Here is a 27,184-nt window from a genome sequence, read left to right as displayed (position 1 = left end):
GCTCCCTCCAGGGCCTTTCCCTATCTTAATGAGAAAAAGGAACTTGCATCATGGAAGTTATGCAGACTTTGACTGTCTCATGCAGCCACTTTCATTTCATGTCCTCTATCACATTGCTTTAAGGTTCATACTCAGAACTCATTAAGTAAACCTGCCATCATTTGACGGATCTAATTTCTTTTTTTTTTTTTCCCCAGAAAACAGAAGAAAATGTTTTAAATAAACATTTTTAACTGGAGAGAGCTAAGAAGGTTTTACAGTCTTCAAAACAGGACAGAAAAATTTGCACGGGTCAGTTTTGCATTACTGTATCATAAGAAATCATCAGTAGCTTTGCTCGAAACATTTTTTTTTCAAGGACATTCCTAAAGATCTTTATGTTTCTTATTATTTTACTCACTTTGCATTTTATAAACACTGGTTAAACAGCGGGGACATGCCTGTGCCACTTTGTTAAATTCCTAGTGCAAGTGCACCACAGAGATGCATTATGCTGCTCCACGATCTCCACCTCAAGTGGAAGATGCTCATGCTGCAGAATGACCCATGCCCATGCAAACCCTTCCTCCCCTCCAAATTCTTGTGACACAATTGCAAACTTGGACCTCTCAGTTCCATTTCCCTCTCCAGCATCTAATTCAGCCTCTGTGATGGAAAGTCATGAAATTTTTAAAATTAAAAACCCCTGCCAGTTCAGACCCAGCGTTCTGCACTCCTTGGCTAACCACTGAAACACACTTCAACAACTCAGAAATTAAAGCATGACCATCTGTGGTCAGCAGGAAGGCTTCACCCTGACAGCACCCCTGGTCAAAGAGAGATAAAATAGGGGCAACAGCAGCAACAGCTGATGTATGTGTTTCTATTCATTTTTTTAGCAGTGAAATCTCAGAAAATCAGACTGTCCAAGGAAAGACGAATGAGATAACAGGGAAAATAGAATGTTTTTCATGTAATAATAGACTGAAAAAGAATTACTTGTTTAAATCTCGTAAAACAGAGCCTCATAATGCCTATGGACTGCTAAAGAAAATATTTTAGAGTAAAGAAGGAAGTCTCACCAGGGATTGCTAAAATCAGGAGAAGCCTCCACTATGAAGTATGAGGATAAAAAAACCCATTACCCTTAAGATGAAACAAGTTCTGTTCATAACTGAAATTGCAAGAAGTTGTTACCTTTGATAGCAGAGGAGAAACTTCACACAGCCACAAAATCCATGGTACTTCTGTGTTCTTAGCAGCAAACCTAACATGGAAGCTAAGAGTGAATGGGAACATACACACTGTATTACAAAAAAGCCAAGAAATCTACACGTTCACAGAGTTTATGAACAGACAGGTTTTTTCTCCAAAGGGACCATAATCATGGTTGTACAAGTAGTCTATTGGCAGGCAGATAAAAATCAGAAGTTATAACCATGTTTGACTCACATCTGAATTCTTATGCAAGCAAACAAGAAATCTGGATTTCTGAGCTGTCAAAAGTATGCCTTAAGTAGTAGGATAGTAATTACATCTAAGGGAGCATCTATGAAGACCCTCATGACTCAGTTAACTATAATTACTATTTTTAAATCACTTTGTTCCAAAACAGGAAAGACACTTGAAAATATTTGAATTATGAAAAGCTAATGATGTGACAGCCCAGTTATACTGGACAAAATTTGTCAAAAAAAATTACTATGGAGAAAATCTGGCTGTTTCATCATCACTACCAGTGCAAATACATGCATTGTTACTAGAAAGGAAGTGGTAGGATAAAACACCATGAACACAAGACAGTACGCTAAAAAAAGTTAACCTTCTGTCTTGTACTAAGCCAGCTTCTTCATACTGCTTTCCCGGACTTTCTCCAAAACTGTTTTCTACAATAGGTGTGTGTAGACTTCAAAATGGTAAAGTTTACTCCCAAAACTGTGTATAGGAAGAGCGCAGACAAGTTTTTTTCTCTTTATTTCCACATCACATAACGCAAAATAACTCTCTGTAGCAGATGCAGGTCCACTTGGTAATACAAATAGGATGGTAAGGAAGAAAGCTTGTTTTCTTTCTCATCTGCTTGTGTGTTAAAAGCTCTAATAAGCATTTAATAAAATCTTAAATGTGATAGAGGAAGTTAAGGATGATCCTTGATTCTCCTCTTGGCTGCACAGGAAGAGACAAGAATATAAATGTAAACACATTCTTACTTTCAGACACATGCTTATTTTCAGAGCAGTCAGAGACTAGTAAAACTGATAAGTAAGATGTGCTTAAATGTGATCTAGCAGAGGTAAAGATCTTGTTTCCAAGTCAAATCACATACTTGTGATTTGTTGTGCACACAGCTCAGTCACCATGTGTCTATCAAATTCTGTTTTCAAACTACTGGTATGAGCTACCCCAGAGACAATTTCCTCCCATCATCCCACAGATAAGCCTGTAGCACTAACTGTGGTGCTGCAGTAAAAAGCAGTTGCCTGTCTCATCTTATCATACCACCTCAACCCTCATAAATATTCTAGCTGACACACTAGGCAAAACTCTGCATCACATCACTGTCAATGATACGATGCTGGTTAGATCCTGGATCTACTCCAGTATAAGCAGAATTTAGTCTACGTTTGTCTTAATGAAATCAATTCAGTATTCTCCTTTTTTTTTTTTTCCTTCAAAGAAATCTTCACCCAATTATGTAAATCTCTGCTGCTTCTGCATTCTGCATTGGTTGTCTAGTTTATTCAAGGACGCTATCTGTACTTGGAATTTTTTTAACTTCCAGGGTAGATCTCTCACTGAAACTTTTTGATGGCCTCTGTATAGCCAATGTGTGAGGGTAAAAATTGTGTTTTTCATTAAGATAGAACAGAATTGTTTGAATGATAAGCTGCTTCATAATGTAACTTGAACTTTGAAAGGATGAAAGAGTGTGTGTTGGAGACTCTCCCTATCACAGCAAATTTCCCCTAGGGGGTGTAGCTGAGGGCTGAGTGGGAATCTTTTTTCCCCAAAAGATCATATGAGAATTGCTTTGAATCCAGATATTCATGTATTTCTCAGGGGGGAAAAAAAAACACAAACCAAAAAAACTGTAAAAGTCTGACACATCTTTTATAAACCTGGAGGTTTGCTTATTGGAAGCAGTTATATGAGAAATAACTTGTGAAAAAAGAGTGTGACTCTACTTTAGATCCATAAAGGAATGACACGGGACTTCAGCATATATTACTAATAGGCCAAAACTGAATTTGAAGTTGCTACAATATTGAACTTGCTACAATCTGCCTGAAACAGATCAACTGTAATCAATTAAAACTGTTCACCAGAGAAACAGCAAACTAGCAAAAAGACACACAGATGCAACCAGAAGAAAATGAAGACCTCACCAGTTTGCACTTCATTCAAGGTAAGACTTCAAATAGGAATGCAATATTCATTTCCTGATGCAGCATTTCTGCAGTCTACATTCTGCTTCTGCTGCCCACCAGGATCTGAGTGCACTTTAACAATGTTACTGGTCACACATAACCCAAACTGTCTTGGGACATGTTTAGAACTCTCAGCAAACAATACTTCAAGCCCTTTCTGGTTCATTAGCATTCATGGGTGCATGAGTGACCCGCAAAATAATACAATCTCATGACTTGACCAGTCCTCCTATGATGTGCAAGGCTACAGGAACTGAAGCTCCACAGGACGAGAGCAGGATGAGGAGGCCAGTGGCATGTTCCTTGCAGAGCCCTCCTGCCTTCAGAGATTGCTTTCCTTTCAAAGAGCAAGAGTTAACACATAAAACTGGGACAGGGAACAGAGGAGGACGCTGTGGGTTTTCTATTGATTTACACTATGTAATCCAGTCTAAATTGAAAGGTTCATTTATTTCAAGATTCTACTCTGGTGAGACCTTGATGTGCCTTTCACTGCAGAATTTATTTAAGAAAATGACAAAGAAAAGCATTCAGAGAAAATCTCATCTATAAGAATACATAAACCTAGGTCTGAAAAAAACATATCAGAAATGAAGCAAAGCTGGTAGTGTCCTCCAGTCCTGCACTTTTGAGCATATCACAGAACATGGCATAATTTATCTTTATCTGAATAATAGGAAAACTTAGGGCATTTAGAATTCTGACAGAAGTTCGTAGTGCTGAAAAAGCCGAAATATTAAACATGTGAAAAAGTGGTTCTATGCAAAATTTACCTCAAAAACAATAATCCACCTTTTGTTATATATTAATAGGTTACTCACGCTGATAACTGAGGTATAATTAAAAAAGTGGCCTCACTCAAATGCAAAATTCCAGTTTTCAGGATTATGTCTCCTCTGCTATTTTGACTGGTAATATATTTTCTGTATGTGTTAGAATTAACTGTTTTTCTTTAAATGGCAGTATCATTCATACTGAGCTCCAGCAAAGATGATGTGAACTTTCCTTATTGGGTTTATTTCTCTCCAGTGTGCTCTGTCCTAATTCTGTGCATGCTAAATCCAGTTTCCTGCCCTTGCATTGAGTTACTTACATGGTTTTCATTTGTGATGGGTTATTTTGAATGTGATTATGCTGAGCACATCAAACCAATACATACAGTTGGTAAAGTTTTCTTCATATTTTGACTTCTATGTTATTATGAGTCTCTTGCACTTCAACCCCCCTGTCAAAATCTGTCACATATAACTCACCTTTTTTCTTCGTCAGTTTTTGCTTATGATCATCAGTTGACACTATCCTTTTGGCTGTTCTTTGTTGGAAGCATCGTCAAGGCTGATTTTTGAGTCAATCATATAATAGAGGGTTTGAACCTCTGTGAACACATTGTATCCATCACCTTTCAACATTTTGGAGCTTACTCCCAAGCCAAATGAATTCATCAAATGGAAACCCCCTATAGCACTCAGTAGAATTCCTTGTTCACTTGCATTTTGTGATACGTCCTTCATGAAATCTGATAAGATATGGTTGGTGCATTAGTCACCCCTTCCTACTGCAGAACATGTTGAGAAGAATGCCCATAACCCTCTTTCTTTAAGTAAGTGTTTAATTTTAAGCAATTTTTTTTTTGTGGGGGGGTTTTTTGCCATTCATACTCAAACTGAAATATACCATGGTTGCCAAGATAAGTTAATAATTTGTCTATCTTCAAGTAGGTTTGGATCCGATCTCTGATAGCAGCTATCTAAGCCCAGAAGGGAAATTTCCCACAGTAATGAAATTTTCTGAAAATTTCCCTTTACATCTCTAACAGTAACAGCTATTGTGGCTCTGCTGGCTTCTGTGCTCAGAATGTTCTCTGACTTAATGGTGTTTATAGTCACACCTAATTTTTACCTATGGTGATTTTTGATTGCATTATAGCCCTCAGTGTAGGTACCAACAATGTAGATACAGTATCTTTGCAGTGGTGAAATTACACTGACAGGGAGGAGAAGTCAGAAAGTGAAGACAGTCAGGGTCTTCTGCTGCTATTTTTTTATTATACCAAAGCATTCACAGTAGAGTCAGGCAAACACCTTGACTTCCTTTGAATTGATAATATCTCTAAATCACTTTGACATTTAGTCTAGGATTTTCAAAGCAATTTGAAGTACCTATATAAGCTTAATTCAGTTTGCACTGTTGTTATCTCAGACACCACCAAGAATCTCACTGTGACTACTTACAAACACCAAGGCAGAAAGTTCTTGGTTTTCAGAGGGGTTGTTAGGATTTTTTAAGTGTAATTAATAATATAGAGTTCATGTATCCCTCGCATTGTCATTAATAAACCTATTACTTGTGTTTAGCCAGTAAGAGTATAGGTGTTAGAATGAATAGGAAGTTTGAAGAGGAAGTGTGAAAAATAGACTGAAGACAGCGTAATGTTGATTGTAATCATTACGCTTCTATACAGAGAAGATGAAGAACTCTCTGCTCACAGCTGTCTTTTTACTTGCAACAGGTGAGTTTTCATACGCTGCATCACTTACTGCTACTTGTAAATAGCAAAAATTCTTAATGCTACTCAAAGATGAGGTTGTATCAAAAAACCAAACCAAAACAAACAAAAAACCAAACAACAACAACAATAAAACCTCATGACCAAATTGTGGGTAGGACAAACAACCACCAGTAAAAATTTTTCCGAGTTCTTTCGCAGTTGTCCTGGTAAACCATTCCTTTTTACTCCCCAGATTCCTGCAGCTTCACGAGCTGCGACTCTTCGTTCTGCCGGCAGCTCCCAGGTAGGTGATGTCGCTCCCGCAGCCGCGGTGACAGTGGCGGTGGCACCGCGGGGTCCGGACGGCCCCGCCCGGGTCCGAGTCCTGCGGCCGCCCGGAGGCCGCCCCCTCCCCCCGGGGCTCCGAGGTTTCACCCCAAAAACAGCCGCCCGCGTTTTCTGAACGGAAAATCCGCCCGGGGGAGCACAGGCAGTGTATCCGCCTGTATCCACGGCGGAGCGCCCGGGGTAGCCCACACGCTGGGAGTGAATCCCACCCGGCGCGTCGCCAACAGCCATGGCTTCAAAAGACCGCGGAACTTGTAATGTTTTTGTTTGACGGATATTTATGCTTTCCATTTAACTGATAAATTACTGATCATGAAGAAAAGGACCAGTCCAAAGCATTTCAATAGAGAGTTTTACAAAGCAGTGGGTGCTCATCTGATGTAATTTGTGCTGTATTTATTATAGTAGGCAGGAACACCCTACTTGCTCACAGCAAGAGAATAGAATATTATTAATTACACTCTCACAGCAGAGGTGATAGGTTTTTGAGTACACAGTGATGGCGGGCAAGACATCTTCAGGAGGATTATGTTTTTTCTGAAATTAGCCACGGATAATTTTATAGTCCTTGCAATTAGCCAGCCAGACTAAATTCCACTAAAGCATTACTGAGAACACAAGACATGCAGGAAGAAATTCTAGAGGGAAAAACAATTCAGGGCATTGTTTTTTGCTTGATTTGTGGGGTTGGGGGGTTGGGGGGGGTTGTTTATTGTTGGTTTGTTGGTTTGTTTGTTATTGTTTTGGGTTTGAGTTTGAGTTTTTGTTTGTTTCTTTGGGGGTTGCTTGGTTTATTTTTTTTTAATGGAGAAATTAATTCTTTAGACCAAAGAATTTTTTTCATTTTTTCTTTCTTTGCACAGCTCTTGGAGCACAGTCATGGTACAGGATTAGGGCTAGGAACAATTAAAAATACACATGTTAATGTAAAGCAGTACAGTAAAGAGTAAAATGAATGTTCATGTGGACACTAATACACACAAACAGGACAAGTGAAAATAAAATTGTTTAAGATTCCTTATGTTCATCTGGAGAAAGTAACTTAAAACTTCAGTATATTTGGAATGGGGTGGTGCTTTGGGGTGTTAGTTGAGCTAATACTCTATTTTCACACATAAAATCTACTATTATTTCTTTGTCTACTCTAATATCATAATCTTATGGAGAAAGACGAGGGGGAGGGGGTATAAAACTTAAAGCACGAGGAACAGTACAACCCCCTGTTCCTCTCTCTTAAGTAGAGACAAGTCTGCAACTTTGTGGTCACCACTAGGTTCCGAGCTGATAGAACTGTTATTTCCAATAGTTTCAGGAGCAATGCATTGACATGAACTGTTGCAGAAGTTCCAAAAAGGTTTTGCTTTCAGATGTTTCTTCAAAATAAGAATAAAGAAAAAACAATAAGTGAAGGGTTTAATTCAGAGCAAAACAGGAGGAGAATGTGACTGCTGTTGCTGTTTTCCCCAGTTGTCATAACATCATGTCCAATGGGTGAGGAAGGCAAGATGTGGTTTGGTGGCCAGAATGAAAAAGCAAAGAATTCAATGATTTTTCACGCTTCTGTAAAAACAAGGAAAATCTGATCTCCACCTTCCTGAAAGGAAGCCTTACATACCTGAACTGATACTGCATAACTATATTAGAAAAGCACTATTCTTCTGGTATGAGTGAGGGTATTAAAGCCAGAGTTTTTCATCTGATGCACCTTTTGAACAAAAAGAACTTTTAACTTAAGTATACATATGCCATCTCAATGATTAAAGGAATACCAAGAATACGTAGTAACTCACGTTGTAGGAAGAAATTGCTCTGAATGAGGAAAACAGGACCGGTCTTTTATCTCATAACTTAGGTTGTGAGATACCATAACCATGCTGTAACACCAGCTCCAGACATACACATATTTATTTATCAAATAACAAAACATTTCTTATTCAAGACTGATAGGCCTACTGGCAACTAGTTAAACCTAATAAGTGTTAAGGACAAGTGACTCTACTCATCAGGAAAAAATAATTTTTATCACCCTAAGCATCCTGTACCTTTTAATATCCTTATCTACTTTTCTGAACAATAACAACAAAAAATTCTGGGTCTTTTTTCAAAGTGTGGGTAGCACTTTGAGGCATCATGGCTGATTCTTTGAACTAGTAGTTCAGACAGTAAGACACAAAGCAAAAGGACAACAATTATATTTTATCATTACCATCTCCAATAAGAGGCTTTTGGAAATCTTAAATAAACTTAACTGCTAGAGATCAAAACTTAGTTCTTTTAATAATGTCACCAGTGTTTAATTTCATTCCAGCTGAAAAATGTATATGTTTAGTTACAAAAAAGCCTCATATTTCAGTTTCAAAAAATTAAGCACAAATAATTTTGCACATAATGTTACGCTCCTCCTGTTTTATAATGTGGGCCTGTGGAGAGAGGAGCCCTTTGTAAGGCTGGCAGTACAAGAGTAATATTGTTTTTAGCATTGTTCTGAACTCCAGATAGACATGACTGATGGTTTTGAAGCCATTCTGGGGCCTAGTTAACCAGCTCTGTCCTGATTTGTATTTGGTTTTGTTTCTCATAGTCTCTTAGAGCTGTTTACCATCATTGCCTGTGATGGGTCTTTACAAGTGCATTTGTTTTCATCTTTCAGACTGGGACAATGAATTGGTGTGCTACAAAGAATTAAGTGAAGATCTAACCTGTACCTGGCTTCCAGTATCAAATGCTCCTAATACAGTTAATTATACTGTATACTTAAAATGGTAAGTCTGAAGAGTAATTTCAGAAAACAAAAAATTATTATTGCTGTTATGTGATTCCCACTTGCCAGAGTTTTGTACCACTGTTTTTCATCACACTCTATGTTGTTACACAATATTGGCCAACATCTTTCTTCACATCTCATCAATATCTATTGATTTGGTAAGAGTTTGGTAAAGCGTGGGGGTTTGACCGTGGCTAAGCACAAGGTGCCCACCAAAGCTGCTCTATCCCTCTCTTGCTCAGCTCAGCAGGGCAGAGAAAATATAAGAAAAGGCTCATGGGTTGAGATAAGGACAGGAAAAGATCACTCAGCAATTACCATCATAGGCCAAGCAGACTTGACCTGGGAAAATTAATTTAATTTATTAACAGTCAAATTAGAGTAGAGTAATGAGAAATACAGATAAAAATTTAAACACCTTCCCCCTCATGCTTTCCTTCTTACTGGGCTTAACTTTTCATCTGAATTGTCTGTCTCATCCACTGAGCAGTGTGGGGGGATTGAGAATGGAGATTGTGATCAGTTCATCATATGTTATGTCTGCCACTTCTTTCTGCTCTCATTCTTCCCTTGGTCCAGCAAGGGGATCCTCCCACAGGAGACAGTATTCCATGAACTTCTCCAGCATGAGTTCTTCACATGAGGCTGCAGTTCTTCCAGAACTGCTCCAGTGTGGGCATTCACACTGGGTGCAGCCCTTCACATACAAGCTGCTCCAGCGTGGGCTACAAGGCCTGACAGCAAACCTGCTCCAGCTTGGGCTCCTCTCTTCACAGGCCCACAGGTCCTGCTAGGAACCTACTCCAGCACAGGATCACAGCCTCCTTTAGACACATCTACCTGCTCCTGTATGGGATCCTCTATGGGCTGCAGGTGGATCTCTGCTCTACCCTGGACCTCCATGAGCTGCAGTGGTACAGTTGCTTCTCCATATGGTGTTCACCACTGGTTTCAGTGGAATTGCTGCTCTGTCACTTGGAGCACCTTCTCCCCTCCTTCTTCACTAACCTCAATGTCTGTGGAGCTGCTGCTCTCACATATTCCTCTCTCCCAGCTGTTGTTGTGCAGAAGATTTTTACCCCTTCTTAAATATGTTATCCGAGAGGTGCTACCACACTGCTGATGGGCTCAGCCTTGGCCAATGGCAGGTCCATCCTGGACCCCGCTGGTGTTGGCTCTGGGGAAAGCTTATTGCAGCTTCTCACAGAAGCTACCTCTGTAGCTCCCTTCTACCAAAACCTTGCCATGCAAACCCAATACAAAGAGTCATTATACATCTTAACATGTTTCCAACACACTGTTTAAAACATTATTGACAAAAATCAGCTTACTCAATTACCTTTATTTGCCTATTGACTTGCTTTGAATATCCAGCACTAACGCATTCAGAATAAAAAACAAAACAAAAGGCCACCCAAATATAAACAGACACTAAGCTTTTATTTTATGTATTATGTATTGTGTTATAGCATGTATCCCAGGAGATGTCAGATGTGGCATACTTTATGGCAATTCTGAATTATTAAGTACTGGTTTAACAGACGGAATGAACTTGCAGGGTTAATCTTGAACTGATTACTCAAAATATGGGCATCTTCAATTGCAGCTGCATTACAAAATTAGATTTCCTTATTTTATATCTACATATTTGAGATCTCCCATGAGATTAGAATTATGTTTAGAAATAGAGAAGTTAGATCAGAAGACATGATCTTTGCATGAGACCGTATCATGGAGTACAACACTGTCTGCCGTGGGCAAATTCTGATATTCATTGCTGATTATTTTGCCACGTAACGCACTGCTCATCATTAAAAGTGAGCTGTGGTTAGGAACATCTCCTAAATCTAAGTAAATGTCACTACACTGGGAAATTCCCCAGTGTGATCTTCTGCACATTGCAGAGTAGCAAAGCAATCACCTCAAGGCTGAGGTTACTCCCCTCCATCACCTTCAATATTTTCCCGCTGAAGTAGCTGCAGCTGCCAACTTGCAATAAGCACCAAATCCCACTGCATTTGCTATCTTGCCTCTCGGGACTTCAAGGAGCTCACATTTCTTGGAATGGCAGAAGCACTTGTGAATCAGCTCTGTTTCTGTAGAGATGTTATCTGCTGCAGTATTTGTAAGCTAATCCCTCTTAAAGTCCTCAGCCAAAACCAGACTGTGCTGTTCCTAGGCTGCAGGGTTGATGTTATAAACAGAGAAGGCAGAAAAAAGCGTGAAAGAGGAGGTTGGTAGGGGCAAAAGAAGGCAATTCCCTTGCAGAGATGTTGATTTTTCCAAGTCAGAATCGGGACTTGAAACTCAGTCTGCTAGGCTTCAAACAAGTGGTCTTAAAGAAAAACTTCCTTTCGCCTCTTCTACTGTGTTAAAAGGAAAAGAAAGGAAAAAGGAAAAAAAAAGAAAAAAAAAAGAGAAAAAAAGTTCCACATGTGAAAGGGCTTTTTTCTTGCCTAGAAGAGGACATGATTCCTTTCTGCATGTAATGTCAGTTTGACATTTTAATTGTTCCTTGTCTTTGCTCCTTATGATTTAGTTGTCAGGAAGAAAAAGATTAAAGAAAAACACTCCCACAGAGAAGTTCCAATCAAGAATTCAAAATCATGCTTTGAAATATTAATGGCTGATTCATAGCTAGTCCAAAGCAATAGCCAGGGAAAACTCCAAGTACTTCTGTTCACTTATTAAATATTGCATCATGATCAGCACATTTGTACTTGAATATACTAATATATACTCAAATACTTGAAATATGTAGCTAGACAATTAGTATGCTGGCCCATGTCTTTAAGAACATTGAACTGGCACAGCTTTAACCTTGGAAAAAATCTGTCCTGGGTGCAGCAAAGAGTGAATGAGAGAGAGAGATTGAGAGAGAGAGGAGGAGAGAGAGAGAGAGAGAGAAAGAGAGAGAGAGAGAGAGAGAGAGATGGAGGAAAAATGTAGGCAGCACCACTGTATGTGAGGCATTAGACCTCTTGCACTTTCTGTAGTGTGTGTTAGCTACAACAGAAGTAACCTAGAGGGCTGAGTCATGTGAAATTTAGTATCGTCAAACTCATGCTTTGAGGGAACAAAAGGCAGTAGATAAGCTTGTAAGAGGTTTTTCATACTTTTGTGGAAATTTAGATTCATGTAACAGAAATTTTGCTTTCCCAAAGGAATTTGAGTGCCCTTATGATAGGTGGGAAGGCTTTATGAAGTAATTTCCTACATCATTTTATTGCTTCAAAATGCTCTAAGTATCCCATTGTAAGTATAAATCTAGTAAGTACAGACCTTGTCTTGTATCATGCTATGCCTTACAAGTTTAAGGTATTTAACAGTTCCCCACATACAACAAAGATTTGCATGTTTAAGTTTGCTACAGTCACTAGGGTGCTGGAATTACACTTGCTGTTTCAAGCACTCATGCCCTTACCTTCAAGATTTCAAGATACAGAATTATATGTATAGGTATCTGCAAAATTACCATTTGCTGTAATGTTGCTTTCTGGGGGCAGATAAATAAAATGTTTTTAATTCTGTTTCCCTTTCTCTGAAGGAACAAAATAAGAAAACTTTTTCAACGAAACACATCATCACCTTACATCACAATTGAACGAAAGAATCTCTACCTTGAGCGATTTGCATACATTTGGATAGCAGTAAATTACGCTCATTCCAGCTGTGTAAAAGGAAAGAACATCTCAGTTTTACTAAGCAAAGCAGGTACAGCATCTTTACAAGTTGTGTTACTACAGTGCCCAGCTGAAGCAGTAGTCACATTTTCTTAAAAATCATTTCCAAAATTTCAACTTCCAAAATACACTTGTTATTTTTAATGATTCAGGGACCTAACCTGTAGTTTGGTTTCCTTGAATGAAGTTAATAACAGATGTCTATCAGCTTTTACAGGAGAGGGGATTTACTTCAAAAATATGATGGAATATAAAATTAAGTAATATCCAGAAAAATATATATAGTGATATTTGTGTAGAGTACTTAACCAGCTTTCTGTGCTGTCTTTGACATTTTTCTCAATTTATTTATTGATTTATGAAGAGTAGGCTGACTTAGTACTGTGCACTTAAGGAACTCTTGGTATAGGGCATTAGAGTTTCAAGAAACTTTTTCAAAGTTCTACTCTTTTTGAAGGCCACTTACCCATTACACAGTGCTGCAGGGAAGATATGAAAAAAGAAGCCCTATTTACTATGTCCTTTAGATGTTTATTTAAAGATTCTCTACAGTATCTGGTGACTGAGATAATGTTAAAAACTTACCAAAACCTTACCTTCCGAGACTAATCATGGTCCAAGAAAAAATGGTGCTTATCACTGCTGGGAGTTACTACCAGTGCAACTCAAATTATCACTGTGACCTCTGCTGGACACTTTTGGCCACCTTATGTTTATTGGAAAGAAAGACAAAAATTGCATTTTCAATTACATAGCTGAAGACAGTTGCTGAAATTGAAAGATGTTCTGGTAAATTTTTATGCAATTCACTATTACAGATACTCTTGACATTTTGATTTTGCCTTTCAGCCTCTCTCAGGATAGTATCTGCTTAGAAAAAGGGTCTTCCTGAAATCAATTGAAACATTCACAAAAGAAAGGCAAGAGGGAAAAGGTTGTTTTGTTGATATCATACTAATTTAATAATTATTAATTTTCAGTCTTTTTTGAAGTCTTACGGTGTTCAGCATGAAGTCTTTTATTTTTTATAAACCACACCTGATAGACATAATTACAAAAGCTTTCCTACTTCTCTTGCATTTATAACAGCTGCATATTCCACATTTTAGGGAAGTGCTTGGCACCATCTAACATAAGTGCTCATCAGATCAAAAACCAGATGATAATAAAGTGGGACCTGCCCACAACCCCTACCCCATATGAGCTGAGATACAGAGAGATGCTCACAGAATCCACTCAGTGGACCATGGTAAGTACTTACAAATAACAACCACATGAGAACATGAGGTACCTCACTATCAGCTCAACAGCACATTCAGCAGGCCATCAGTGCCATGGTACTGAAGAGAGCACACAACATGGATAGCAAATAGGTGTGGTAAGCACCACTTGTTGCTGATGTCCACTGGGACTTTGAGCCATTGGCCACTACCCTCTGGATGTGACCATTCAACCAATTCCTAATCCAACTAACATCACATCCACTGAATCCATCTTTCTCCAGTTTGGGGAGAAGGACATTGTGGGATACAAGATCAGTTCCAGCTACATTTTAGAACATGCAATATGGTGCAGCAACAAAGGCAGTACCTAGAACTGAAGGCAATAAATGTAAGTTGGAATAACAGTCATCATAACAATAATATCTTCATGTAGTAGCAATAACTGCTTATCCTGTTTGTTGTCATCCAGACTATCATGCAAAACCTTTGCCAGCAGGCAGGCACATATGCATGATTTGTATCACTGGGTCCCTGAAATTGTCTGTTTTTCCAGCTCTGCTGTTTTTATTTGTATGAAGAATGTGTATTTACCAAGTAGAACCCCAGCAAGAAAAACATTTAAATAGCAACAGTTATGCCACTTCTTGGGCATCACTGCTCACCTAGGAGCCTTTTCCCTTCCTCTTTACTACAAGAATCTCTCTTATTCTTCCTTTTATTTCAGAAGACTGTTCCCATTTCTCTCATAGCTGACTGTCAATCTTTTTGGCCACTTCAGGGTTACTGTGAGAGGCCCATGTTAGAAAGGTTTTACCCTGATACAGAGAATGTGCAAGAGTCTCCTTTTTCAATGGCATAAAAGTCCTAGACCATTCTAGGACAGAGAGTTACCCAAGCATAACCCATCCAGGAGTGCAATAGATAGATAAGTATGTGCAGATGGTCTGCTATGTGACGTGTGGAAGAACAGAGGGTTAGGAGCAGCACAAACGCATGTCATACAGGTTCTGGAGACAGGGGAGATTAGGAGATTCATGTGTATACTGTGAAGGACTGGTAGATAGAGCCACAGTGGGTGATTTGAAGGACAGGACATAAATAATCGTTATCTCCCATGTCCCAGCTGATCCTATGAATTTAGGCTGTAATCTTCTCCTAATCATGTGACCATAGGCTACACATGCAGATGGGGCTGGAGGGAAAGGGCGAGTGTGAGCATAAAAACACAGCGGATATATAAAGCTAGATGAGAAATAGTGTTTATCAAGAGTAGTAGACTAATGTTCATATAATGTAATTTAACACTTCAATCTTAAATCCATTCCACTTCCCTCTTCTTCTGTAGGAGACTTGGATTCTTCCTGTAATACTGTGTGGAGTGGGATATTTTTGTGACCAAGCTCTTGTTCTACTAGCAAAAAGTATACAAAGTTGTCATGGGTGGAGTAATACACTTGACTCTTAAGAAAGAAGTAGCAATATGTTTATTGATATAAAACAGAAATCTAGCAAAATTTCATAATAAGTGTGACAGCACTTTAAAAAGAGTAAATGGTAAGCAACACTTGATGACTGCATAGAGGATAGAGTCAGACAGAACTGTCAGGTAGACCTTTTAATTGGATCATGATGCTCAGAAAGGCTCCCCTTGCATTCTAAAATTATTCTCAGAGTCCCAGGAGTTTAGTTGCTTCAGGATCCAGACTTAGTCCCAGGTCTGGTCAACAGTTTATGTCTAAAGGATTATAATGTGCACAATCAATTCTTTGTATCACTTAAATAAGATTTCATAGTTTCAGTGCTGTAATTTCCAATTCACTTATCAAGTATCTGATGGGATAAGTATTTACTCAGTCTTGAGGAGTAACTTTGAGAGGTGTCCCTACTCAAGAGATTCTGGTGTGCAGCACACTGCTGTGCAGGAAAGCTCAACAGGCCCTTGAATGCCCACTCTTTAATGGGTAAGATGATTTAGACTTATTTGCATGTTCACTTCAGATCTTAGTTTCTTCCAAACTTGACTTGAGTCAAACCTTAAGCAGTACTATGGTTAGGTGGACAAATTATTCAAATTACCCTTGGCTGTTATGTTGTTATCTGTCTCCCTCGAATCAGCCTCAAGCTAGATGCAGCCATCATGACCAGGCACACCCATTATGGCTGCTGGTGGTTATTACTTGGGCAGGGTTACAGGAAATAAAGATCAGGTTGGAGGAGGGGGGTGAGCATACTGCCACAGATGTTAATTAATCAACTTTATTAAAAAAATAGAGCACTGCAGAAATTTAAAGTGATGAGCTAGTCACCTTATATTCGGGCTCTGTTGGTTTTAAGGTTTTTTTGTTTGATTTGTTGGTGGGGTTTTTTGGTGTTCTTTTAAGTAATACATATAATTAGGAAAACAAAACTTTACAGCAAACAAATGCCAACACAAATATTTCAATCTGCAATAGTACTTCTAAAAAAAACTCAGTGCCTAGAACTGACCAGAGAAAAGGTCTATTAATGCAGGATACTGTGTTCTGATAGGAGCCACCAATGGACATCTGGTAGAGAGTGTAAAATAAACATTTAACAACAATTTTTCACCATATTTTCTCCTAGTTTGCAGCTCAGAGATTTCCTCAGACATGGGTGGGTTTCTTTGTTTCAAGAAAAATTCCATTCCCTGCACAGTTACTGGAGCACCAGTGCTATCATTAGCTGTAGATGCACATTACTTATACCATGCTAAGGCATAGGCAGCCATACATTCAGTACAGTCACCACTTTACCACATCAGTCACATGGATCTATTTAGGCATACTGATACTTCTGAGAACAAGAAGATTTTTTTAATATGTGTCTTATTTTCCCTTGACATCTTGTTCTCGAGAATGCCAACTAGGCTCAGAGTTAAATAAATTATTATTTTTCAGTATATATCATGTCTAATTGATTTTAAAAACAGTATTTAGACCCATACGGTTGCTTACCGTCCTGACTGAGCAGAACAAGTTCATGAAAAAGAGGGTATTGCTTTGAAAAAATTAAAACACCTTGGCTAAAATGTGCATTAATTCTTATTTGATGGCAAGAATACCTACTTTCAGCTGCAGTCAGAATGCTGGTCCTTGGCTGAGAAAATAATTAATATAAGATTATGTCTTATTGGTGCTACATAAAGTAAATATTTTTTTTTAGGTGCCTGTAGAAAGCAATGCTGTCAATATCACCATTTCGAATTTAAATGCTATGTCTTCATACATTGTTCAGCTCAGATGCATAGCCAACAGTGGTCTGAACTGTGTTTGCGTGTGGAGCAAAGAGATTTTGGTCCCTCACAGTAAGTGAAATGTAGCTTTATCCTACTGAGAATAAGCATGAATGTAAAATCCTTTACAAATCTTGTGTCATATGAAATAGTATTTTCAGATACTGTTGAAAATATGAACATCAGAATGATTCATATGACTGCCTGTCTCCATCTTTTTCCACATTTACTAGAACTCATGAATAAGCCAAGAATATCATACAATGTAACTACACAAATCTCTCCAGGAAGAAGAAGTGTTCTTCTGAAGTGGGAGGTAATGTTCACTCAAGTCTCAGTACCTGCTGTGGTGTACGTGCTATTAATTTATTACCTTATAGGGAAAACCAGAATTCCTTATTCTATTGAGACTACACTGCATATGCAAAAGGCATTAGATATTGTACACCTGCTTCTGAAATCCCTGCATTTGTATTCTGATGATTTAGGTGCTAGAAAATAATAAGACAAAAATACATTCAATTATAAAATTGAAAAATCATTAAATCTCTCATTCCTGTCCTGGGAAAAACATCTTATTTTCATTTTAAGAGCTTCCACCTTTGTCAGAAATTCCTCTTCAGAATGTGCCTTTTAAATTAATAAATATCTTTCTGTCTATGTTACTCCAAAAGTGCCCAATTATTTCATTAAGATAACTCAATCTCACAGCTTTGTGGTATCTACACACTATTAATTTTGTGCCAGAAATAACAGACTTGATATCAGAAATAATCCTTGCAGAATTCACAGGTCTTCATGTATAGAGTTAAGTTTCTTTCTATATTGCAGTAATTTCCATTTCTGTGCACTCATTTTCCAATCTCTTATTAAGATCAGTATAGTAAAATAATGATTGAACCACCACCAGAATTATCCAGAAATCGGATATTTAACATGTTCCAAATTTGTAGTGTAATTACTAGCATTTCTTTTTAAAGAGACCAGGTACTTAACCAAGCCCTAGTAGATGAAGATTCCCAGAGGCATAAATTCCAATTAAACACCTCTCATTAACTTTCAGGTTCCTAATAAGGAGGGATATGTTCCAGTGAGATGTAGAGAACGTTACAGCTGCTTTGGTGTTGTTATTACTAATTGGATACACGCAACTAAGATCTCAATTAAGGGAAATTTTTTATCCTGTGCTTCGAGCCTCTCAATTTAAGCATGCTCTTAATTTTAAGAAAATGCTTTGTTTTATTGATTCCTAATGACCTAATTAAAACAGCATGATTTTATCCCCATCATTAGAAGTTATATTTTGTCTATACAATAAATCCCACTTGATTTTCTGCACAGGACATAACAATATTTATAGAATAACAATCTTTTTCCTCTTGCTAGGTAACACAAAGTGAGAACATCCTTGGATATTTGGTTAATGTGGAAAGAATACCCAACAACTGCAGTGACTCACCAGATCACATCTTTCTCAAGGACAGAAAAATTCTTCTAAATCTCTCCATGGCTTACTACAGAGTTAATATTTCTGCCTACAATGAAGCAGGAGAATCTCCACAAGCTGTCTACATTGTCCCAGAATTCTCTGCAACAGGTACTTACCTTATCAATCTTTCACTAGAGTGGTGGAAAAGTTTTATGAGCAATCTCTAAGGCTACTTTCTGACACACTGGGATCGGTTAAAGCATTCTCTTGCATATTTTTTAGGCTCATATTTTTACATAGTGAGAGTCAGTATTGTTCCTTAAGAAAGGATTTCAATAGAAATTAACAGACTAAGCAATTTAATATTCAGTTTAGCACTTGTGCTTTCTCAAGCTACAGAAATTATTATGTGCTAGACCTGCCCAGCAAAATGCTTTATGAACTGTCCTCACATTAATTACGTGCCAGTGGTTTAAAAAAAGTTCACAGAACTATGTGTAAATCTAAGTGTTTTGAGTTAAGTAACTATTAGGACACCTGCTACTGCCTTTTATTTCTGTATTACTCTAACAGGCACATGGGACAAGAAACAGATGGGATGTACTTGTCATATTTTAACGAAGAACAAGGTTTTATGATGCCTACATATACAGTTTTTTCATTTAAAAAATAGAACTATTTAACATTGTTTTCCTTATAATTAAGCTAGTTTCACATGTTATAGTCTTGAGCTATAGTTATTGCAATATAAGAAAAACCTCGTTCTTCCACAGTAAGTTGTGGGGTTTTTCTAATTAAGCTATAGCATTCACAAATAAAGATGTGTGCAAGTACCCTTGTTGATCCTCAGATAGCTGCAACTGATTGCTTTTCCAGGACTTTCTAACATACTCCCCTCATTCTGTTCTCCTTTTCCTGCAAAGAGGTAACAACTTGATTTTGCCCTTACATTTCAGTCCCTTAGCTCTCTTCTGATGAAATATATACTACCACTTCAAGCAACCTTTTGACTGACAATCAGTTTTCTACTGAACCTCAGCCTGTTCTTCATGGTTCTCTTCAGACACCTGTTTCCCTTTGGCTGCATTTCTATGCAGGTTCTCTGTATCTGTCGTGATCTACTGGGAAGATATTTGCATAAAGTGCATTCCCAAGATAAATTCCTTCTCAGCGTACCCAACTTTTGCTCAGCTAATACAGCCATTTTCTGTAATTTGCCTTTATTATATTGGTTTCCTGACAGGAGATAAAATGGAGAATTTTTATGTCTACCACTTCTTACTCCAAAATGGCAGATTTCTCTTCTCCCTCATTAATGCCAGTCATAAGATCTTTCCTAGTTTGGTAGTCTATCTCTTAAAATGTCAAAATGTTTAAAATCCTTTCAGAATATGCAAAGTATATGAAATTTTATCTATATCTATATCTCTGACATTAGCCCGTTCTCCTCCTCCCCTGCCCAGGTAAGAACGACCTCAGAGTTGCCCTATGTATAGCACTTACTAGTGGCTCACAGGAGGTTATTTAGCAACACCAGGCTTCCTCTTACTGAGGCTTGGAACAGCCGTTTAATTTTTGACAATTGAAAACAGGGAAAAGTTGTGAACAGCAATCAACACCAGAGCCCCCAGACACTGTTGCAAAGTACTAAATGCTAAGTTTCCTCTATTGACTGACTAGTAGAAACCCTACTATGATAGGTAAGTCACTTGCAATAAAACTACTTAATGGATGATCTTCAAAGAAAAGCAATGGGAGAAAGCAAGTAATAGAGGAGAAATCTGCTTTGCTGTTTATTGATGTCTATGTATGTTTGTTCACAGACTTACCTGGTCAAATCCATGTCAAACGCCAGGGAACTAATGCAGTTGTCACCTGGACTCCAGAATACAATCCAAAATGTTTTGTGGTTGATTGGGGCACTGGTAAAGGGGATATGCACATGAAGATAATAACTACAGCTACTGGAAATTTCATGCTAGGTAACAACAACTGGTGCATCTCCTGTGGAAGCATCCTTCCATTTGTTGATTATTTTTGGTTGGGAACAGTAGGATTTTTCATTCTGTTTTCAAGGGCAGACTGAAGATCCATTCAGATAAGTGCAACTTTTAATCTTTGTCTAGTGCTGAGACATCATTTAATGTTTAGCAACACCACAGAAGATAAAAAGCAGAGCTTTCAGTAGGGTTCTTCTGATCACAGTTGGGCAAGAAATGCAGCCAAACTGCTACTGCTGATACAATGTCTCTCCTTGCCCACATTCTAGTCAGACCTATACATCAGTGGCTTTTAAAAAAACTTCTGTCTTGTTCCTAGGTAAGCTAATCTTTAAATATAAACTGTTCTGTTACAGTCTCCCTAAGATTAATTTCTTTTTTTTATCCCAATGGCTATCCTTATAAAAGCCTATGTTCTCAACTCCAGTATTCTGCTTACCAAGCTTGGCTTGATGGGCTACAGTCGAGGATAACTTTTTGGGACAGACATTGAATATCTTGATTAAAGACATGCAGGTGACTCTTGCAAAAGCCATTCAAGACAGGCTTATTTGTACAACAAAGGACATTAACTTCAGAGTTCTATAAATAAATGCACCTTTTCCTTGGTCCTTTTCCAATATCTACTTATTTTTCTTGGCTTTTTATATGCTAGCTGAGTGGAAAATATCTGCCCTTGAACTAAGGTATCTATAACCATTTTAGTTCCCAGTTTCTCCTTTGGTAGCTAATGCCTCCCAGACAGAGACTATGAACAGATCTGCCACCTTTTAAAAGAAACCCATGTTATATGTTGTCCTGCTTTTGAAAAAATTTGCATTAAGCACCTAGAGACATTGAAGAAGGATGTACATATTTAGTACTCAGTGCAAAGGACTATAAACTTATACTATACTATGTCTCAGAAAGTAAGAACTATACAGAAAAACTGTAAAGTTATCATTTATCTCCTCTATAATTTATAACTTTTCAGTAAACCCTGATGCACATTTATTTGTTTTCCAGATAATTTTCAGCCGTATAAGTTGTACAAAATAATGGTACATACATCTGATGTATGTCAGTGTGAAAATTTCATAGGACATGAAAAGACTTTTGGAGTGACCCACTTTTACTTCATGGAAGGAGGTATTCCTCCCCTTTGTATAACCTCATCCTTTGTATTTCTTCTTATTCCTATCTGCAGCCATAAAACAGAGGCTACACAAAATTTCTTTTCCAGGTGACTGAACGGCATTCTTCAGTTAGCATTGCCTTTGGTCTTAGCAGTTATATCCTGGTAGTGAATGACCTGAATGCTGTTCCTTACTGACAAGTGCATTGAAACATTTTTATTACACATGACACTACCAAAAATAACAGAAAGAGGGCCTCAGAGTTGCTACTCCATGTAACTCAGTTGTTAGCTGCTGTCCAAGTCAATTTCCCAATCCCAATTTGCTAGTGTCTCATATTGCAAGATGAAATAAGTACAGCTGTGGCTATTGGAATAAAATCTTTGTGAGAGAGTCACAATTCCTACCTACTTTGGTATTTTTTAAGATGAGGTTTTTCTACTCTATGAGATTTCTCCTTTCTCTTGCACCCTTTACATGGCATTTATGGCATCTTGAATCTGGCAAGGAACTCCCTAGGAAGCACCTAAGTTTCAGTCTTGTATGTCTATTGCAAAAGTATTGATGCAGAACTAAAATAATTTTTTTAAGTTCCCAGGGCAGGTCCCACTAATGTGACAATTCTGAATATCACAAAGCATTCTGCATTTGTGAAGTGGAACGAAATAGCTGCTGAAGACCGTCTGGGCTTTCTACGGGGATACAGAATCAGCTACACAGATTCATCAAGGAAAAAGTCTCTAGGTAAGTCACCATTGCTCAGAACAAAGCAGCAAGTCAGAGCCATGAAAGAAAAGCTTCATTCAGACTATTAACTGTGGCTACAGCACATACTGAGTTACTTAAGATTTCTGTGCAAATTGAGTGCTCTCAAAGATCAGCTCCTGATTAGACCTTTAATGATCTAGATGCTCCCATGAATACTTGGAATGTTCTAGATATTATCTCAAACTAAATATTGCTATTTCCTTAAAAATTACATTTCTAAGACTACTGCAGAATTCTCTGGTAACACTTAAAGGAAGTCAAGACTTTCAGTGTTCCTGAAGTATTAAGATTTCAGTCACAATACTTTTATATTTCTTTGCAGTTCATCCAGGATTGAGTATAAGCCTTTTTTTAGGACTTAAGACATTATGTATTTAGTTTTTCAACTCAGTTAGCAGTTTGTATTTCTTACCTATTTCTGAAGACACCATTATTGATTTACTTTTAGAAACATTTTCTTAAATTGATAGATTTTGTGTTTAATTTTGGACTTGATGATCTTTTCCAACCTTAGAAAAGTACAAATTGTGAAACTTCTACACAAGGAAATAAATGAAAAATTTTGAATTCAAACCATATGAGTTTTCAACAAAAAAGATCCCCATATTTCTTTTGATAAGTATTTTCCTTCTGGTCTGTAGTGGAAAGTCTCCTTGCCATAATAATACACTAACTTTGTATGTACTGACTTTCAAATAAAATTGTAAACATGCTACGGAAGACAAATAGCACCTAAGACCTTAGAAAAGAGGATAGCAAGGGTCCTATAATTCATGTTAACCTCTGCCTTTACAGAATGATAGAAAGTCTTCTGAGGGCTCATTTCCACTCCAAATACCTATCAGAAAGCACAAGAGGCAACAGAATGAGAGCATCCAGGATTGAACTTGTTTCTTTTTTCCCTCTGCCCTAATTTGTCAATACAACAGTGACATGACACCCAATTGCCATGTTTTCCAGGAAGGAAGTATAATGTTATTGGAGAATGTGGAGGAAGGAAGTCTGTAGGCTACAGTACCACATTCACTTCTGTGAAGATCTTAAATCCACAATGGCAAACTCGAAAAGTAATTTCTGCCCTACCAAAGGCATACTACAGCATTGCTGGTTGCACGTTATTCTGGCCAGGGGACCGTCAGAAAAGGAAGGTTGATCTGAAAGCTCCACAAAGCAGATGAAGCAGAATGCACAGCCCCTTTTCTGTACTGAATGATGAGAACTAGCACTAGTATAAGCAAGGTGAACAACTACTGACTACTGAAGTGAGGATAAAGCATGTGATAGGGCCTAGTACTAACGTTCATTATTACAGTCAACATAAAACAACCATTCAGCATGTTGGATATATTTTCCTCTCATGAAGTATACACAGCCTTCTGCATTCATCACCTCTGGTGGTTTGACCCTGGCTGGATGTCAGGTTCCCACCAGAGCCACTCAATCACTCCCCTCCACAACTGGATAGGGGAGAGAAAATGTAATGAAAGGTTCATGAGATGAGATAGGGACTGGGAGAGATCACAAATAGATTACAGTTACAGGCAAAACAGACTCAGCTTGTGGAAACTAATTTAATTTATTGCCAATTAAATTCAGAGCAGGATAATGAGAAATAGAACACACCTTTAAAACACTTTCCCCCATCACTCCCTCTTTCCAAGGCTCTGCCTCCTCTCCGCCAGTGGTGCAGGGACATGGGGAACAGGGGTTACAGTCACAGGTTGTTTCTACCAGTGCTTAGGGAGAGAAGTCCTTCCCTTGCTCCAGTGTCCCTCCCATGGGAGACAGTTCTCCTTGAACTTCTGCAGTGTGAGTCCTTCCCATGGGCTACAGTTCTTCAGGAACTGCTCCAGCGTGGGTATCTTTCCACAGGGTACAGTGGTTTCAAGAACTGTCTGCTCTGATGTGGGTCCCCACACGGTCACAAGTTCTACCAGGAAACCTGCTCCAGTGTGGGCTCCTCTCTCCAGAGGTCTGCAGGTCCCCTGCCAAGTGCCTGCTTCAGCACAGCCTTCCCACAGGGTAACAGCACCTTTTCAGGCATCTACCTACTCCAACACGGTCCAGCAGAGGTCCACCTCTGTGGGCTGCAGGTGGACCTCTGCACCTCCACTGACCTCCATGGCCCCTGTGATCGGCACCACAGGCTGTAGGGGAATCTCAACCCCAGTGATTACAACACCTCCTCCTCCCTCCTTTCCCACTGACCTTGGTGTTTGCAGAGCTCATTCCTGTCTTCTTTGGCTGCAATTATATCTGTACAATAACATTTTTTTCCTTATTAAATATGTTATCACAGAGGTGTTACTATCATTTCTGATTGGCTTGGCTTTGGCCAGTGGTGGGTCCATCCTGGAGGACATCAGGGAACCTTCTGGCAGCTTCTCGCAGAAGCCATCCCTGTAGCCCCCCTGCTACTAAACCCGATACATACTTGGTGTTGAAAGCTCATGCTTTTTACCTCTCAATTTAAAACGTACATAAATATTTTTGAGAAATCTTGTATCACCCAAACAACATCTGCATCATGTGGATTCCTCCAGATATGGATTAGGGCACTGAAATTTTGTCTTTTCCCCAGTCAGCTGCACTGATACACACTCCGTCACTAGAGTTCATCTAATCATCTCCTCCCCCAAATCTTCTTGCATTTCAGCTGTTACTCTCAATTCTTCTACCACAAGTTACCATCTTACTGGACTGAAGGAAAAAAACATCTATCGTGTGCAGATTTCAGGATTCACTGATGCTGGAGAAGGACCTCTGACTCTTTCACAACCTTTCAGCACTCCAAAATATGGTACCGCATTACACAGCATGAATCTTTTCCTTGTGCTTTCCATATGCCCTTGTCCTCTACCTCTTCCTGCTTTTCAAGTAGTCATAGACTGCTCACACACAAGAGCTATTATTCAATCCTTGGTTACTGGGAGCAAACACACAAATTTTTTCCTCTGTTAAAGGTAAACTACGCATGACAGAACAATTCTGTTTGTATTTTACTCCCTAGTATACAGGGAAGACTTAGGGTTCCTCATCTCTGAAACCTTTTCTGACATTTTTATGCTAGCTACGTGCACATATCTTTATTTATTGATAATTCCTGTCATAGATTTCAGCAGTTTAGATTTCTGCCTGTGATTAGTAAAATTTAAGTCTTTACTTTTGGCAAAATCCTGAGCAATCACATAAAACTGGCCTCCTGAACCATTAACTGTAAAAACAAAAAATTAGGTACCTTTCAATTGCTTCTATTGTGGGTGACAACCAATCAAAGTATCTTTTGTTTTCAAATAATTTAAGTATATTCTAAGTTACAAGTCCTTTAGTTTGCTGGCAAGTTTCTTTTTCTCAAGGGTGCTTGGATAGGCTAAGCAGACCAATAGAGTTATATTTCTAAAACCTCAAATACTGTAATTATATGGGGTTGACCAAACATAGTCTTTCAAATATTTTTAGCACTCTATCAGTGAAACTAAAACTACACTGCAGTAGACTCTTTTTCTTTGTTTGACCACAACTTCACTTAATCAAAGCTTTCTAAATAGAAAAGAACAAGCTGAGATGGTATCAGTAATCTATGAAATTCAGAGGCAAAAGTATGCAAGTGGTTTCTCCCCACAACAGCTTATTTTGTACTAAGTGAAAGACTTATAAGTACAAACAACTGCATAGTCAAAAGTGTGATGCTGAAAGAAAAATGAAAGAAATTTAAAATCTTCCTTGAAATCATCAGAATTTGTGCCTCCTTCTCCCCCACACTGAAATACTTTCTCCTGACAATGCAAAATATTATAGTAGCTCCCTGGATCTTTTCTTCAGGACTTTATTCCACTTACCCAACCAAATATATATTTGGAGAGGATTCAGTTGTTCAGTAAAGTAACAAAAATACAGAGTAAAATTAGTGCAACATTTTAAAAATGCAAGTAATTACATTGAACTTAAACATTACATTTAATATTTCTGCCCTCTCCAACATTCTACAGGTTACTTAATTCATTAGAAGAATCTCATGTTTCGTTGCTTTAAAAACCTTTTTCAGCAACAAAGCTATTTGCAGATTTCCAAAAAACCTTTTAACAAAAAATAGATGGCTGTTTGACTTTAAAATAAAAAAAAAAAAAAGTTTTGCTGGGGGATGGGTAAGAAAAGAAAAAGTAAGAGGCCTTTTTGCAAATATGGTTTGACAGTATCAGCAACACAATCATGAACTGACCACGCTTTCCTGGCACTATTTTTAAACTTTTGAATTAGCCATTTATAAAGAAGACCTCAACACCAACTCTCTTAACATGACAGTCTGCTTTGGTTCCTGCATTAGCAGGACTGCTCGCATTGCCTGAGCACTTTATCAGCCTTCATTAGCCTTTCAAACACTTTGTCTTCAGGTGGGTGGGGTGTTGATGGGAAATATCTCAACAGGTATTAACATGGGCAATAGGTGACATAGCTTTGCATCAAGGATTGACAAGTGGCTGAGATTACAGTTAAAATGTTCTAAACAGGGAAAGTATGGGCAACAAACAAATACAACATATTACTATTGTCAGAATCAGGTGTGATCTCACAAAAAACCCCCAAACCCTACTAGTAAATCCTGAAACAGATGAAAAGCCACTTTCACTTGAATAGTTTCTTATTAAGTCAGATATGCATTAGGGTCCTGACCTGTTAAATAAGCTGAAGCCCATGTAGCAGCATGG

At 38.3% G+C, this 27,184-nt stretch overlaps 1 protein-coding gene across 1 annotated transcript in view; it reads left to right on the top strand.

Moving 5' to 3' along the window:
- The first annotated feature begins 3,330 nt into the window (after positions 1 to 3,330).
- Positions 3,331 to 27,184, top strand: part of LOC126647642 (interleukin-31 receptor subunit alpha-like) — a 30,794-nt gene continuing 6,940 nt past the window's right edge. The window contains exons 1-13 of the mRNA XM_050330086.1: positions 3,331 to 3,385; positions 5,869 to 5,916; positions 6,149 to 6,199; positions 8,894 to 9,005; positions 12,555 to 12,721; positions 13,800 to 13,939; positions 17,097 to 17,238; positions 17,400 to 17,482; positions 18,553 to 18,763; positions 20,419 to 20,577; positions 21,601 to 21,723; positions 22,302 to 22,454; positions 25,135 to 25,278. Coding sequence (XP_050186043.1) covers positions 3,337 to 3,385; positions 5,869 to 5,916; positions 6,149 to 6,199; positions 8,894 to 9,005; positions 12,555 to 12,721; positions 13,800 to 13,939; positions 17,097 to 17,238; positions 17,400 to 17,482; positions 18,553 to 18,763; positions 20,419 to 20,577; positions 21,601 to 21,723; positions 22,302 to 22,454; positions 25,135 to 25,278 — 1,582 coding nt within the window. The 5' untranslated portion in view covers positions 3,331 to 3,336. The remainder of the gene's footprint in view (positions 3,386 to 5,868; positions 5,917 to 6,148; positions 6,200 to 8,893; positions 9,006 to 12,554; positions 12,722 to 13,799; positions 13,940 to 17,096; positions 17,239 to 17,399; positions 17,483 to 18,552; positions 18,764 to 20,418; positions 20,578 to 21,600; positions 21,724 to 22,301; positions 22,455 to 25,134; positions 25,279 to 27,184) is intronic.

This window comes from Myiozetetes cayanensis, unplaced genomic scaffold (assembly GCF_022539395.1).
Source record: "Myiozetetes cayanensis isolate MyiCay16 unplaced genomic scaffold, myiCay2020 scf4, whole genome shotgun sequence".
Taxonomy (NCBI): Eukaryota; Metazoa; Chordata; class Aves; order Passeriformes; family Tyrannidae; genus Myiozetetes; species Myiozetetes cayanensis.
Note: the sequence above shows the minus strand (reverse complement) of the source record. Positions and strands in the feature narration are given on the sequence as shown.